Source organism: Falco punctatus (assembly GCF_963210335.1).
Source record: "Falco punctatus genome assembly, chromosome: 1".
Taxonomy (NCBI): domain Eukaryota; kingdom Metazoa; phylum Chordata; class Aves; order Falconiformes; family Falconidae; genus Falco; species Falco punctatus.
The window spans coordinates 38,199,144-38,215,263 of record NC_137580.1 but is presented as its reverse complement, the minus strand read 5'-3'; the positions used below and the strand labels follow the sequence as shown (position 1 = coordinate 38,215,263).

Below are 16,120 nucleotides of genomic sequence, written 5' to 3'. Positions count from 1 at the left end.
AGCAAAAGGCCAAAGAAATATCATTTGAGATGTGAAAAGCACAGTAAGTGTCTGGCAGAGGAGGCCGCAGCTTAAATTTCCTGGGGTGGCAGAGGGTAAGGAATTTTGAAAAACATAAAGTAACATAAAAAAAAATTTAAAAATTAAAAATATAATATATTTTTTTAAAAAGCACTATGTGGGCCAAAGCATGCCCATCTTCACTGCCCTGGAACCTGCAAAAAAAATGAAGATAATCATAGGGATCTGGTGCAGAACCATGTAAGGGAAGCTGAACTCCACCAGGAGCACCACCATGCAGGAGCCAACTTCAACAGGGTCAAAATTGGGGCTGGGTGTCCCTGGAGCCCCAGGCACTCATGGGTTAAGGTTGTGTTGGGATTTCAGGTTTCCCTGCTTGATTTTCTCTCTTTTTTTTTTCAGGTGAAAACATTTTAAAAATCAACATGAGGTATGCACATATACAAAAAGCCAATGTACCTTCAGGAAGATGGTCTGCAGTTTCCCACAGTTCTTCCCACAGCAGCTGGAGATGTTTCTGGAGAAGAGGACCTCATGGGCTGGCACGCGGGCATAGGCTACGCGCTTGTCTCCCTGCAGCATCCAGATCACTATATCGGGCAGGCTGTTTTGGGGCTGGAAAACACAAAAGCCATAGCGTAAAACCAGGGGGGCTCCATACTAGCACATCAGCTGCAGAGGGATGCAGGAGGGTGGAGAGCAGCCGTGCCCCGGGTCCCGCTGCCAACCCAAGCCCATGGAGAGAGACCAGTCAACCCAAATCCCACCTCAGCAGCTCCAGATCCCACCTTGGTCTGGCCAGGGCAGAGAAGCCCCATGTTTCCCCAAGCCCTACCCTCCGCAGCCAGCCCAGGTCACTGTAGCAGCTTTGGTTGAGGGTTCACTGGCCGTGCTGTAAAGCTCTGCCATGAGCAGGCTAAACCTCAACAGCTGGGTGCCAAACCTAGCGCCTTCCTACCTCATTGACATCACTGCGGGGGGGCACGGGTGCCACCCTTGCATGGGGGGCCAGGATTGACTTCAGAGAGCAGTATCGATGCTTTGCACTGTGCCACCAGGTGACTGCTCACAGCCATCGCACCAAACCAGCACCATGGCGGAGGGCTTGGGAAGAGCAACCCCCACCCCCGCCTTGGCAGCTCCTGCCACCACCACAGCAGTGTTACCTCCTCTGCCATGGCCTTCAGCCTGGAGAGCCAGTCCTCTGCCTGCTCCAGGGCTGCCAACAGGCTCGAGTCCTCGTGTTTGAACTTCAGGGCTGCCTTTACGATCTCCTCCAAGTTGGCGCTGCGGAACCGGTACATGCTCTGGTCCAGGTGGGTGCTGGCCGGCTTTCCCAGGACGTCGGGCAGGGCCAGGCTGTGGGGATGGGCAGAGATGCGGTGTTAGCAGCTCACCCTCTGGTGGGTTTTTGCTGTCTTTTTAATTTTTTTTCCTCCTTTCCAGCAAGTTTCCAAAGAACTAACAGGCTGCCCAAGATAGATTTGGGGAACACAGCAATGCCAAGAGCAAAGGAGCTTCAAACCACACTCGCAGCCCCCACGCATCACCCGCAGCAGCCAGGACGGGGCCCTGGCTGAGCCATGCACACCGTGCACACACACACACACACACACACACACTTTAATATAAATTGGTTCAAGCTGCTGGATAAATGTTTCGGGAGTCCAGAAGGATCTTCGCTGCGCTAAGCCATTTAGAGGTTTTCCTGTAAAATGCAGTTAATTATGGTGCTGCTGTTATAAATGCTCTTCTTTCTCCCAGCTCCCAACCTGCAGCCCCCTGCCAGCTGCAGCGCTCCCCCCTTGGGCTGGGACTGGGCTTCATAAGCCCTGTTTTCATTGCATGATAAAGAAGGACAGCATCTCTTGCCCAGCTATGCTCTTCGAGACACGCCATGGATGGATGCACACCACGGTACCTGCTTGGGACAGGTTGTCCCAGGTTAATGACCTGGTCTGGCCAAATTTGCAAATTAAATATCTACTTTCTGCATAAAGTCAAAGTTATGGGAGGCTTAGGGAGGGATGCACAGCTGATACCAGGACAGTGAAATTTAGTTCTTTCATTTCTCTTACAGAGAACTGGGTTTGCTGTTATTCCCAAAGGGAGCTGGAGTGCTGTGAGTGTTGGTAATTAGCCCAATCATTCAGGAGCATCCTGTGCAAAGAGCTAAATTAAAAAAAAAAAAACAACAAAAAAAAAAACCAAAAAACAAAACACCAAAAACCATATCAGGGTTGCAGCCCCAAGCCCTCCATGGTTAGACCAATTGCACTCTGTGAACTCAGTTTTGTGTCTCCATGCTTTTTTTGTGTATTTATTATGAGGCAGATGCTATTGAGTTGAGTTCCCATTCATTCTCCATGGCTTCCATTGTCACCGGTGCATGGGAAGGACACTGCTCACCCGCCAAGCAAACACCACTCTGGCAGAAACTAGGAGGTACTTCAATATCCTTGCAGGGACAGGGAGTGTGGAAAGAAAAAGAAAAAAAAACAAACCTAAATATATCCACTGCAGTTGAATTTAACTTCAGGAAGACAAACTATAAAACTAAGCAAAAAAGGAGGGAATGTGTTAAAGAGCTGTGGAAAAGAGCAGCAGAAAGGGTTAAATCATACAAGCAGCATGGAAAGGGTTTGAAGACATCTTGTTCCTGGAGATAGGTGCCACACATGACAGACCTGTAACAACTACAACAGTTAAATTAAGATAAATTTGGCTCAAATGGGAAAACGGAAAAGACCACGGACTCCACCAAATGAAATGTAGAAATACCACAAAGTAGTTAAAAACAAACAAAAAAAAAGGCACAAATGTGGAGGAGCCCCCATTAAAAGCATAAAATCCAAAGAACTGTCCCTGTTCAATGACATGAGGAATGGGTGCTGGTCAGCCAGAGCTGGAAGCAGCTTTTTTCGTAGCAAAAAAGCTGGGAGCCAGGAGGACATCAGGGCAGAGCCCTCATCGGGGTCTTGGCAGCCAGGAGAGGACTGGGAAGAATCAGTTGAGCAGCAAACCACCTGCAGTTCAGGTAGGAAACAGCTGGGTGGTTGGGGGGGATCTGCAGCTTTGTGCTTAATATTGGTTAATATTAATAGGATTAGAGGAGTGGAAGGAGCCACATGATGGCAACCTCAAAGAAACCTGGGAGGATCCAGGGGAACCTGAGATCAGCAAGCCTGACTCTTGCATCTGACAAACTGGTATAAACCACAAGTAAGAAGAGAAGAGCAGAGAGGTGGACAACCTCGACCCAAAAGGACTTCTGCGGAGCGATGCCGGGGTACCGGTACAGCCTGCCTGGGCTCCCCGGCAGCACTGTCCTCACCCGAGGGCTCTGCCACCCTGGACCAAGAGGATGGCCATCTCCTGGGCAAAGAGCTGGCTATAAGGCAGGTGGCAAAAGATGGGAGCGTTGAGTTTGTCCACAGGCATGGGTCCTGCACTGGCTGTTACCACTCCAGGCATGGATTACTAGGAAAAAGCAAAAGGGCTGAACGGAGAACATCACCGTGCCAGCACAGAAACGCAGAGTGCATCCTCATGTGAACATTGTGCTTCCACCTGGGGAAAGGCACGACAGAACTGGACAAAGTATGAGGAAGAACAAAAGGACAATCAAAAACACGGGCCCTCTTCTGCAGCAGGGTGTCTTCAGCCATCCCCTCCACATTTTGCTGTGCTCCCAGCTCTGGCATGGAACGGCGGAGGGTTCAGCTCACAGGCAGCTCCCCTCGTGCCATGGGAGAAAGGGTCAGGAGCTTGGAGGAAAGACAAAACCCACCCTCCCACCCTCCAGGACAGCGCTGCTGCTCACCAGCACAAAGGAGCTGCAGGAGCTGCCAGGAACTGGCTGCAGTTCAAGATTTGGGGGACTTGGTTTTGCTAGGACTCATCTTTCCCTGGCTTTGTCCATTTGTCTGCTACTTCCAATTCTTTGCCAGGGTGGCCTTCTTCCATCTCTTCACACAAAGCTCTGGGAAAAACATTGGTAAGGCGATGCCAGCAGCACATCGCTGGTTTCCTACTGGGAACAGGTGTTGGGGAGGTCCTGACCCGGAGGAGGATGGGGGAGCACTGGAGAGTGGCAGGGGGTATTCCCATCCCTCCAAAATCCGGATGGAAAGGAAGTCTCTCCTGGCTGAGCGCAGAGACCAGGCTTCAGCAGCAGCACGGTGGGAGCCATGGACAGGTCCAGCTACACGGCTCAGCTCATCCCCCGCAGAGCAGAGCACATGGAGGGGTGCGAAACACCCCAAAAAGACATCGGGGCTGTTCCAGCTGCCCCCACCATGGGCACCACCCTTGCCAGCCAGCCCCGGTCCCCAGACCAAGCCCTCACAGAGACACAGGAGCTGCATCCCATGGGAGCCAAACACAGAGAGGGGCCAGGAGCCAACAGGAACCACGAGCTTGGCACATCCCACAGCCACATTTTTCCCCTTCCCTCCCGGTTAATTGAATTTGTTTTGGAAGGTGCAGCGTCTCTGGAAAACCCAAAGCTATGGCTCATCCCTCAGGTCCCATGTGCCCAGGAGTTGGGGGGTACTGACAGCCTGTCGGATGGCTCTGACCTTTCCAGTGGAGCCAGCAGGGGGGGGAGGGGGCATGAAACACATCTCCTTTATGAGGCTCAAAAGCAAATAAATAGGGAGGTTGTAAGTGCGTGTGTGTGTTTTCTTAAGCGTGTCCTCCAGGAGGTCTGCGGAGCAGGGTCAGCTTGTTTAAGGTCACCTTGCCCAAAGGAAGGAGGTGTCTGGTCCCATGTGGGTGTCACAGGAGGGCCCAGAAAGGCTGCACCCCATGCCCTCTGCACCCCAGCACCTCCATGACTTCTCCTTGGGCTTTTCAAAGAGCAAAGGGGACAGAAAGGGAGACCTAGGGCTTGGCAGCAAGCCCAGCACCATCTCCCCAACCTTAGCTGACTGGCACAAGCCCAGGCAAAGTATGCCATGGTCCTGCAGGTTGGTGGCTGTTGTGGAAGGGGTCAGGGACAACCGGTTCCAGTAGGTTTGGTGGCTTAAGTGACAGCCAAGAAAATCAAATTCTCCCTCTCTGCTGAGGTAAAATACCAAGAATCGCCACACAAGCTTGGTGACCAAGGACATCTACCTGACACAGCCACCAGTAGCCACCAGTGGGGTGTCCAAGGCCAGCACAGAGCTGCCTCCACAGCTTGGCTGTTATCCACCCAGCTCCTGAGGCAAGAAAGCTGCAAAAGGCACAGCAGCTCTCTTCATTCCCCTTGGCAAGGGCTTGCTGGGGCTAAAAACACATCAACTGCTACTGCCCTTCCCCAAACAGATGGCATGGAGCTGCTGCAGGGAAATTGCGTGGCCAGGCATGGGCATGGGCCAGGACTTGGAGCTCATCTTCATGGGCATACCTGAAGGGGGAACCAAGGTCCGAAGACCCTGGTGAGGTCAGCCCCTGAAACACCTTCCTGAGAGCCGAGCTGTCCTTTGGATAAAGTGCCATGGTCATATTGTAGCGATGCTCCCTGGAGCGGGTCCTCATCCCCACGAAGCGCAATCCAGCCCAAAAAACCAGGCTACAGGGAGGGGAAGCCCGTGGCACCATGCCAGCCTCCCTTGAACGCATGTTCAAGTGCTTAGAAAGGCAAAGCAGCAGCAGACACTGGTGGTGCTGCCCACAGGGATGGTGGGATGGCTGTGCCATCCAGCCCTGCAACATCCCTGTCCCCCAGTCCAGCCGCTGGACACAATACCCATGCACAGCTGAACAACCCCTTTGGGTGCTCTGCATGGGTGCCTCCTACGTGGTGCACACAAGACTCAACCGGGAAGCCCCGTGGGTGGCTCCTCACTCCACAAGCCCCACCATCCCTCTGGCTGGGCTGGCCTGGCTCCGGCTCCTGCCCCGACACAATGCCACTCATTCAGGTGAGCCACGCTGCAGCCCTTGCATGAAGGCTGGAAATTTATGACTTGCCTTAAATGTCACCTTTTCAACTCCGTGCCTTGGCTCCGCAACCTTTGAAGCAAACATTAGCAAATGACCGGCGTTTTTCAGAGGGGGTGGGGGGCGGGAGGGGGAAGTAAAAAAAAAAAAAGTCGACCCTTCCAAAATAAATAAGTGATCTCACAATAAATGGCATGAAAAGGCTCACATTCAAAACTGGCAGAAAATACCTGCAGTCAGCGATGATGTCATCCATCAGCTGGGCACCCAGGGCATCCAGCTCACTTGGCAAGCGGTTGGCCTTGAGGGCAAGTTGGACCTTCTCCAGGTTCGCTTCCTGCATGATAGGTGGGGAAGAGGAGCTGCACTGCGGGGAACCCCCTGGCACCCAGCTCCACCCCATGTCTGGGACCCTCCCAGCCAGTGGCCAGGGTTGCTCCTCATGAGGAGAAACTCCAGCCTGGGTCCCAACAGGGCTCTGCACCTCCAGGTTTGCTCCTGTTGGAGCTCCAGGGGAAACAACAGAAAATACACCAAGAAATCCCAATAGCTCAGGAGCTGAAGGAAGCACAGAATTATAAAATGGTTTGAGTTGGAAGGGACCTTAAAGCCCACCCAGTCCCACCCCCCTGCCACGGGCAGGGACACCCTCCACCAGCCCAGGTTGCTCCAAGCCCCGTCCAGCCTGGCCTGGGACACTGCCAGGGATGGGGCATCCACAGCTGCTCTGGGCAGCCTGTGCCAGCGCCTCGCCACCCTCACAGGGAAGAATTTCTTCCTAATATCTGATCTGAATCTCCCCTCTTTCAGTGCAAAGCCATTCCCCTTTGTCCAGCTCCTACACGCCCTTGTGAAAAGCCCCTCTCCAGCTTTCTTGCAGCCCCTTTAGGCACTGGTCCCCTTGGAGCCTTCCCTTCTCCAGGCTGAACCCCCCCAACTCTCCCAGCCTGTCCCCACAGCAGAGCTGCTCCAGCCTCTGACCATCCCCGTGGTCCCCTCTGGCCCCGCTCCAACAGCTCCATGCCTCCTGCACCTGCATCAATAGGCAAGTGGGTGACAGCAAAGTGCTGCGTTTTACACACAACCCTGTCACCCCAGTGGGGATGAGGGTGGTCCCTTCCCCTCCACGGGCTGAGCAGGGCACCCGGGACACCGACAGAGTTCCCCTCCACAGCACAGGAGTCATCAAACCCCAAAACCTAGCCAAGCCTGGAGGTGGCCTCTGTCCTCTCCCTGTCCCCCCAGGCAGGATACATAAAGGAGGTAGACAATGCTCCTTGCCACCGCGGCACTCACCAGCCTGTCTGCTGCATGGTGGAGAAGGTTTTGCGCATCAGTCCGATAGCTGATATCTTCCCAGTAGGATGACAACACCACCACAGGCTTCACATTGCCCCAGGGCAGGTAGTAATACTGACAACCTGGGGAGCACAGCACACTGGTGAGCTCATGGTATTGGAGTGATGGGGGACCCCACTCCTCAGGACCAGAGCAGAGACGAAGGGGGGCAGTGCAGCATGTGTCTTGGGCAGAAGCACACCTCTGGGGCTCTTCTGGAGCAAGAGGATGAGAATTATGTTCCCCAGCCCCATATGCAACAGAGCAATGCACACCAAGGTGCAAAGGGAAGTGCATCAACCTCCATGGCTGCAGCAGTTCCTGCTGCATTGAGGACAGAAACCACAACAACCACCCCAGTGGGGTGAGGACTTCTCATGCCAGAGCGAGAGACCCGCAGAGGCCAGGGAAAGGCCACCCCAAAGCACTGGTTCTTCCTTGAAGAGAAACAGGCACTGTGAGTGCCAAGGAGCTGCTCAAAAACCACTTCAAGCCAGCACAGACCTGAGAGAAATAGTCCTGGCTTCCCCACTCCTCCCTGGACACGTATTCCCCCTTCACAGCATGGCTGAGGTTGGGCAAAGATCATCTGGTCCAACCCCTGCTCAAGCAGGAACATATTCCCCCTTCACAGCATGGTTGAGGTGGGCAAGGACCTCTGGAGATCATCTGGTCCAACCCCTGCTCAAGCAGGGTCACCTTGAGCAGGTTGTCCAGTTGAGTTTTAAATAACTCCAAGGATGGAGACTCTACACCCTCCCTGGGCAGCCCGTCCCAGTGCTTGGTCACCCCCATATCTCTCACCATCAAAGACGGCCCGGCTGTACTGGGTGGTGGAGGCCAAGGGCAGGCAGGTGTTGTCAAACTTGTTGCCATAGTTGCCAATGCTGACCTCAAACTGGATGGCATCATCCACGTCTTGGAGCATGGTGGCCGAGTAGAAGGCAGCAAAGAGGGAGTACTTCCGACGGCGCAGGTACTTCTGCAACGGGCACAGGACTGTGTCCACAGGGAAGACACCACCACTGCTGTCCTACACACAGACCCTCCGCTACCCCGGTGTACACCAGCTCAGTGAGGCCTCCGAGATGGAGAGGGTTATTGCAGGGAAGAAAAGCATACATTGCAGCAAGGGAATCTGGGGTGCGATATTTAGGAAACACCTGGCAAAGGAGGCAGCTAGGAACTTCCATAAAAAACGCAGTTTAAACTTGAAGGAACGAGCAAAAGGAGCACATCTGCAATAGTGCTGGAGTTGATGCAAACCTCCCACCCCTCCATGTTCACCATGGTCTGCTCACCACCATGCAGCGAGCTCGATGCCTTGGGATGGAAACGCAGCAGGAGACACCCTCCAGGAGCTCACTGACCACTCCACCACTCACGGGACATCCACCCCCCAGGACCAACACCCACAACCCTTCTGTAGTGCCCCACATGCCAGAGGGCCAACCCCAGAGCCCACGGGGCTGGGTACCCCACGGAGACCCTGTTACCTCTACCCGCAGGATGTCATCCACAGAAATGTCCTCCACCTTCTGCTCCACATGCTCCACCAGTTTGGTCTCCAGCTCCACCAGGATCCTGCCACGATACGCGACTCCCTCGCCCTTGGGGTAGACCAGGGACAGGCATCAGGACCCCCATGCCCCCTCCCCACAGGCGAGCTCTGTCTTTGCTTTCAATGGGCCTCACGGCAGATCAGGCAAAGTATTTCTGCAAGCGCTTCCAAGGTAGAGAGCACTTGGGCAGCGGCGCGGCATCAGGAGGTGTTTAGCTAGTGGGAATAGCCAGCGACAGAAAATGCAGTGCAAGCTCCTAGTAACAAAGCCGGTTTGGGTTAATAGCAGCTTTCTTTTGGCAAGGAGAAGTGGTAGTTTATTTTAGGTTGTGCTGGAAAGAAGCCGACGTCACCTTTCCTAAATTGAGCGTCTCGTAAGGGTCAGGGAAGCCGGTGAACTCCCGGGGGCTGCCGTAGAGGTTGATATAGCAGGGACCGAAGGTCGGCAGGAACCCGAGCCCATCATCCACTGGTGACCGCAGGGAAAAAGAGCTGTTAGAGATTCCGGAACACACCTCGGGGACATGTCCCACAGGGCTTTGCTGCAGGACCATGGGGACCACACACATGCGGCTGGAGGCCACAAAAATGCTGCAGTTTTCAACCCCTTTGAGTCCTACCACCACTTACCTTTTTTCAGGGGAAAGACAAGGTGGGTGTGGGGCTGTGTGGGGATCACAGAGCTTCCCAGTCCCAGGAAGAGACCCCAGAGAAGGGGAGCATAGCTTTGCTGGTGCAAACCAGCACAGGGGATTTACACCATCCAAAGAGCTGGCCCCATGCTCCCCTTAAGGCAGTAAGAGCACGCTTGGAAAAGAATCACTTGTTTTTATAAAATGTCGAGCAAAGGGGCAGAAATCGCTTGCAGGGTCCTGCCCTAGGCTCCCAAGCCAGCTCTGCACAGCTGGCTCAGCACACAACACACATAAGGCTGCAAAGACATCACTGCCCAACGGGGACACCCCAAAACCGCTGTGGGGTTGAGCTGGAGCCATTCCCACCTCCCACCAAGGTGCCCAGGCATGACGCAGCCGGTTCTGCCCCAGCTCTGGGCAGCATTCCAGCCCTGACAGCAACTGAGCCAGCGAAACGATTACCAAGCAGCGACTGCAAACCGAGAGGCTAAGGGGGACGTACGGTCTGCGGCTTTCAGAGGCTTCGCGAGAGCAGGAAACTCATCTGAGGCACAAAGAAAAGGAGAGAGGTTAGGAAAGGCTGGCAGAGGAGCATGGAGCGTTATGGGAAACGAGGGTGGATGCTCTCATGGGCTTTTGGTGCTGACAGAGAGACAGAGAGAGAAAGGGGGAGGCTGTTACACAGCCCTATCGCCCTCCCAGAGACCATAGGATTGGTGTGGAAGAGGAGGATCGGAGCATCCTTGCAGGATGCTCCACGTGTCGCAAAAGCTGGATGGAGCCACAGTTCCCCAGCACCTCCTCAAGATCAAGCGGTGGTGTGTGCTGGCAGACCCCCTGCAGCCTCCAGCACCTCCTCCCTTTCTGGCCTCTCTCTCTCTCTCTGGACCAGCCCAGAAACTGCAGTTTAACTGGGGAAGAGGAGGGCTGGACACACAAGCACCACAGTGGAGAACAGTGCTGCACCCCAATTCCATGCCTGCATGCGCTGGGAAGGGCACAGGCTGCGGGGCACGAGCTTCACACCAGGCTCAAGCCCTGGTAGCTGCTGCCAGCTTCATCCATCGCCCCTACCGCGTGGGGATGCCCCCCATGATGGGATGGGGGGTTGCAGGGCACCCAAGAGTCTCAGAGATGCACAAAGCAAAGGGGGCAAAGCGAGCGGGTCCCAGTGGGGTTGCACATGCCACCAAACCGTTAGCAGCGGGAGATGCTCATGCAGGTTAGGGTAGTCTCTGCTCCTGGCCCTGCCCTGGTTCTCAGCAGCCCCACCAACCGTGTCCCAGCTCCCTGCCCTCCCACTTGGCACAGGTGACACAGTCAGTGTCACCCAGCCCATCCCTGCCAGCACCTCTGCAGTGGTCCTTTGCTTCGGAAAACCCCTGGGACTTGCAACAGCACTTCCTCAGCACAAGCTGGCCTGAACTCCCATCCTACCTCGTGACAACCACTAAATGCCACCTAAAGAGGAGCCCCTAAACAGGGGCACACACAGGTGGGACATAGCATCTTCCAGCAGCAATGACACCACTGCCTGCCAACAACCACACAGGGGATCACAGCCACCTCCGCACAGCAACGAAAAGAGGAAGCAAAACCTCTGGCACACCATGGTCCTGCAGCCTCCCATCCCAACACCCCTGGGAGGAGCTGAAGATCACAGAATCACAGCACAGTTTGGGTTGGAAGGGACCTTAAAGCCCACCCAGTCCCACCCCCCTGCCACGGGCAGGGACCCCTCCCACCAGCCCAGGTTGCTCCAAGCCCTGTCCAGCCTGGCCTGGGACACTGCCAGGGATGGGGCATCCACAGCTGCTCTGGGCAGCCTGTGCCAGCGCCTCGCCACCCTCACAGGGAAGAATTTCTTCCTAATGTCTAATCTAAATCTTCCCTTTTTTTAGTTTAAAAAGATCCTCAAAACAACAAATCAGGAGGGGCCAGGTCCAATCAGAAAAGAGACCGCAGGACAGAGCATCCCCCAGCACCGCGTCCTGGTGACTGTGCAGGGACCATCGTGGCCATGACATCCTCCAAACCAACACCAGCCTCCAGCCGTGATCATGCAGTGCTCCTCCGTGGCCATGCATCCCAAATCCTGTCCTGCTGCCCCCGGCTTACCCTCCAGCTCCCCACCAGGGGCCGAGATCTTGGACATGCAGAGGTAAGCAGTGCCGATGATATCGTTGTGCGTCAGACGGTCCCTGCAACACAACCCGTGATGCTGTCACACCGTGGAATGGGGAGGGGGGATTCCTGTGGGGCCTCCCCCTGCCTATCCTGCTCCTCCAGCTCTGCTTTGCCCACAGGCAGGCACAGGGAGCCCCTCGGGTGAGCCCTCTCCCCACTCACCAGTCAGTCACCCGGATCCTCATCTTCTCGCACATGGAAGGGAACTGGGAAAAGAGGTAGGGAAAGGAGTGGTGAGCTGCGTGGGGGTGGGTGGGGTGCTGGGGGGGGCACCCCCACTTACCATCGCTGGCAGCGTCAGGCGCTGGTTCCACTGCGGGTTGGCGTTCTTCTCCAGGATCCTCGAGTAGAGCTGGAGATGGGAGATGGGGGGTGAAAAGTCAGTGCTGCCCCAGTGCTCACAGCTCACTTCAGAAAAGCAAGGCTGCCACATGCCCTATCCACGCAGCTGGAAAGCCTCAGGTTCCCCAAAATACACACTCCATTCGCTCTGCATCGCGTTGGTAAACCCCTCTGTGCAGGAGGCAGAGGATGCTATGGGCTGCTTGGGGATCTCACTCCCACCCCCCACCCTGGGACCACCAGAAACTCACCCCCTTCCCACTGTGGTTGCTCAAAATAATGTCCCAAGCCCCTGTCACCACCCCGACACGGTCCCCAGGGAAAGAGTTATGGGCAGAGGAGACTTTGAGCCCTTCAGTGCTGCTGCAGATCAAAAGACAAGCAGCAGCTCCTGGGCATATTGCTGGAGGAGACCCGGATTCAAAGGGAGCAGGCTGCGGCTCTGCAAAGCCAGCAGAGCCACCTCCACACCCTGGCTGGTCATGGGGGGACATTCAGTGGCACTGGGGACAGCCAGCCGGCCACTTCAGGCCGTGCCAAGAAGAGCAGCACAACCCTCCACTGCTGCAGTACGCACCCTCCCCAGCAGCGCGGCCTCCCCGTCCCCATTTTTAATGCAACAGCACCACGAAGAGCCCAGCAAAGAAATTACTCCAGTGCAGCCCGGCACACCGTGTCTGGCGGCACCGCTCCTGCCGCACACACCAGGACAGGGCTGGGGACATGAGCTGGGCTGCAGCACGTGTCATTGCAGAGGGAAAGAAAACCAGGTGTGACAAGGACTGATGGGACCTTTGCAAATGCTCCAGCAAAGCACCAAATTTTCCCCGTGCACGGCCACCATCCCAGCCCCAGGGACCCGGAGGAGCTGCCCTGCTCTGGCTGCTCACCGTCTTGCCTGCAAAGCTGACTTCCACGAAAGGATCGACCAGGTTCTTCTTGTTGCTCTCGAAGCCAAAGATCTGCCTGACATTGTCCATGACGGCATCATCCACTGGGAGGAGAAGGAGATGCTGAAAGCTCACGGAAGTGCGCAGCATCCAGACGCCCCGGTTCCAGACAGGCTGCCCCACCAAGCAGGCTACGCATCTCCATCAAGCCAGGTGGGGACGAGCAGGAGGGTAAAACCAGTTTGCACCAGTAAGAGACTTATCTCCCAGTACATTATGGCTGAGCAGTATCTGCAAGGCCTTTGGATCAAGGCTATGGATAAAGTTTCCTTAACTGTGACTCTACCCCTCTCCAGCACGTTGCAACGCGCTGCAGTGCCAGGGGCTGGATCTGGCACGCTCCTGCCCAGCAAAGGAAACACTTACTCTGGGGCAAGTCTTCAGCTTTGAAGATTTTCAGGCAGAAGTGAGCTCCTCTCAGGGTGACCCCGGTGGGGCGCAGGAGGTTGCCCTCGATGTCTTCCTTGTCTTCAGAGACCTCCTTCTTCTCCAGCTGCAGGACAACAGGGCAAGAGGAAAACACTACCCATCTTCCTAAAAGTCCTGAAATTAGCAGCAAAACCCCAAAATCCTTGCATCTAGGCCCCAGAATGGAGAAAGATCAAAGCTGCAGCTTCCCTGGGAACAGGCATGAGGTTTGGTGGCCCAGGGCAGTGGAAAGTACCACGGGTGGAAGGTCCCCCCACCGCAGCCAGGGTGGTACTCACAGGAGCTTCATCTCCAGGCCCTAGCACAAACAGGCTGACTTTCAGGTAGCCCTTGGCCCCCGCGGAGAAGTCCTCTGGGTCAGAAAGCAACAGCCATTTTCTGAGGAAAGCATGTTCTGGGAGAGAAAAGAGATGGAGACCTACGTGCTGGTCCTCACATGGGCAGGGAGATGGCTCCAAGGATGCCATTGGGTGTTATTTTTAATAATAAATACTACATTCCTTTTATACAGAATAGAATAGAATATAGAATGAAAACAGAATGGAATAGAATGGGATGGAATAATGTCAGTTGGAAGGAACCTACAATGATCATCTAGTCCAACTGCCTGACCGCTTCAGGGCTGACCAAAAGTTAAACCACATTATCAAGGGATTTGCCTTATAATTCTCCATCTTTACAGCTAAAATTACCAAAGTTGTTCTCTGCAGTGATTAGGGTAGGACATTTTTTAGAAGCATTCTTTTATCTTCTTTGAGATAAAAGAATAGTTAAATGATAAAATAATGAGCCAGACTCAAGACAAAAAAAGTGAACTGGTGGGGCTTTCTGTCAGCGAGTCGGTGGCACAACGACACGAAAGCCTGAAGGACACATGTCTCGGGAAAGGGAAGATAAATGGGTGGTGGTGATGGACATAGGTTCATACATGGGAGAGCTGTGACGTGAAATGCATTTCCTGAATTTTTGGCCCCCAAAAAAGGGTTTCCCAAAGCAACCTCCCACAGTGACCCTGGCCCAGACCCCGACTGCCCGCTGTGCTCACTTGGCTCGGAGTAAATGGTCTCGACATCCATCTGTGTAATAAATGAAAAAGAAATGCCAGTGTTCACCCCGTGGATTAATGAGGCAGAAAACAGGGCAAGAGAGGGGAGAAAGTGGCCTTACCCGAAACTCCCCGATCACCGAGTCTGTCCGGAAAGACCGAGAGTCCACAACCTGCAGGATGAAAATAAGGAAAAACAGTAAATCCAGCCCAAATCCTCCTAGGATGGAGGACCCTGCTGCATGCCCACATGAGAAATAGGGGGATGTTTTCCAGGGTGCTGCAGGGAGGGGAGACAGGGCAACAGCCCCAGGCATCACCCCAGCCCTCCCAAGGGGCAGGACCAACATTTTCTGAAGCTCACCGTGATGAAGATGGGTGTGTCAAAAAGTTCAGATGGTGACTCGAAGACATTGAAGAAGAAGGTCTGCAGGGAAAAGGGGTGAGGGTGCAAGGTGAAGGTCTGCCCCAGCCTTCCCCACCAGGGCTTGTCCACACCTCCCATGCCCCTGACTCCGCAGGCTGGAGCCTCTTCCCCTCCGGTTAGGTGAGACCCTACCCCGTTAATAGCAACAGCCTCCGAAGGGGCTGTGCTGGGTGACTTTGGTGCACCTGGGTGAGCATCGCCCTCCGGTTTGCTTTTGCAGGGCTGGTTTGCAAAAGCACATCCAGACCAGTTCCCCTAGAGGGTATCCAAATAAAGCACAGCTGCAGGTTGAAGCAGGCTTTGGGGACATCCCAAAAGGTGGGATTGAAGTCCCCAGCCTTGTCCCCAGTGCAAGTCGCCTGCAGCTCTCTAAGCATGCCCATCCCTGTGTTGCCCAACCCTGTGCAGCCGTGCCCAGAACATGTCACCAGGATGCTACCAGCAGCTCTGGGACACAAGTCACCTTGAGAAGGTGACCAAGACAAGCCCTGCACAAAGGCAGGGGATGCTGCCCTGCCGAAGAGCTCACTGTGGCTTCCTGCTGCTGTTGCTGCTCTCCCTTTACAGTCTCCATCACCACACCCCAGCCTCTGGGCTGCACTGGAATTTCCATCACTCAGGACCCCGACCCATAACCTTTCCAAGCCTTTCCTGGTGCCCCCAGCCACACTTGGAGCAGGGACCAACCCTCACCTCATCAAAGAAGGGGCTGTTGCCTTTGCGTATCCTCGTCCTCTTCGTCTGCCCAGTGGCCGTCACCTTCACCACAGGCCTGATGTTGACCCCGGGGAGCTGCCGGCCCTCGATGACCCTCACCCTGATCTGGGATGGGAAAGACGACAGGGCAGGGGTCTATGGGCTCAGTCCTACCCTGGGATGTGCACCTCAGGGGGGCACCTCGCAGGTGATGAACCCCCCACCATAGGGACACACTGGGGGGACATGAGGAGGGGGGGTTCAAGGGGAGCATCTCATTCCCACCTGGAAGTCCTGCGGCTTGTTGGATAGAGGCTTTTTGGGTGAGCTCCTCCTTCGCTTCAGCCCCTGGACATGGTGCACGGGAGGCTTGCGGGGCAGCGAGGGCGGCTCAGACCCCGGTGGCCCCGAGGAGGAGGAAGGCTCAGTTTCATCCCCTGTCGCTGCCTGATCCTCTGTCTCCTCCTCTCCAGTCGTCTCTGCACCGGGCGAGAAGGGAGATGAAGGACTGAGCCAAGTGGGGCCAGGCATCACAGAACCGCAGGGGGAGGGGTATAGCTG

The 16,120-nt window shown here is 55.1% G+C and overlaps 1 protein-coding gene and 1 long non-coding RNA gene across 11 annotated transcripts in view; one reads left to right on the top strand and one right to left on the bottom strand.

Moving 5' to 3' along the window:
* Positions 1-16,120, top strand: part of LOC308067269 — a 139,221-nt gene that overhangs the window by 22,363 nt on the left and 100,738 nt on the right. The gene's annotated exons all lie outside the window — the stretch shown is intronic.
* Positions 1-16,120, bottom strand: part of DYSF (dysferlin) — a 105,514-nt gene that overhangs the window by 79,806 nt on the left and 9,588 nt on the right. For 5 of the 10 annotated variants that reach the window (XM_080395698.1, XM_080395695.1, XM_080395697.1 and 2 more), the window contains exons 6-24: positions 15,845-16,038; positions 15,557-15,685; positions 14,801-14,863; positions 14,559-14,609; positions 14,437-14,467; positions 13,670-13,785; positions 13,329-13,455; positions 12,903-13,006; positions 11,954-12,022; positions 11,833-11,876; positions 11,602-11,684; positions 9,986-10,027; positions 9,202-9,317; positions 8,784-8,897; positions 8,092-8,269; positions 7,246-7,370; positions 6,180-6,286; positions 1,188-1,380; positions 481-636 (exon numbers count right to left, since the gene is read on the bottom strand). In XM_080395698.1, coding sequence (XP_080251824.1) covers positions 481-636; positions 1,188-1,380; positions 6,180-6,286; positions 7,246-7,370; positions 8,092-8,269; positions 8,784-8,897; positions 9,202-9,317; positions 9,986-10,027; positions 11,602-11,684; positions 11,833-11,876; positions 11,954-12,022; positions 12,903-13,006; positions 13,329-13,455; positions 13,670-13,785; positions 14,437-14,467; positions 14,559-14,609; positions 14,801-14,863; positions 15,557-15,685; positions 15,845-16,038 — 2,042 coding nt within the window. The remainder of the gene's footprint in view (positions 1-480; positions 637-1,187; positions 1,381-6,179; positions 6,287-7,245; positions 7,371-8,091; positions 8,270-8,783; positions 8,898-9,201; positions 9,318-9,985; positions 10,028-11,601; positions 11,685-11,832; positions 11,877-11,953; positions 12,023-12,902; positions 13,007-13,328; positions 13,456-13,669; positions 13,786-14,436; positions 14,468-14,558; positions 14,610-14,800; positions 14,864-15,556; positions 15,686-15,844; positions 16,039-16,120) is intronic. The other 5 variants (XM_080395701.1, XM_080395696.1, XM_080395703.1 and 2 more) reach the window with 1 other exon arrangement.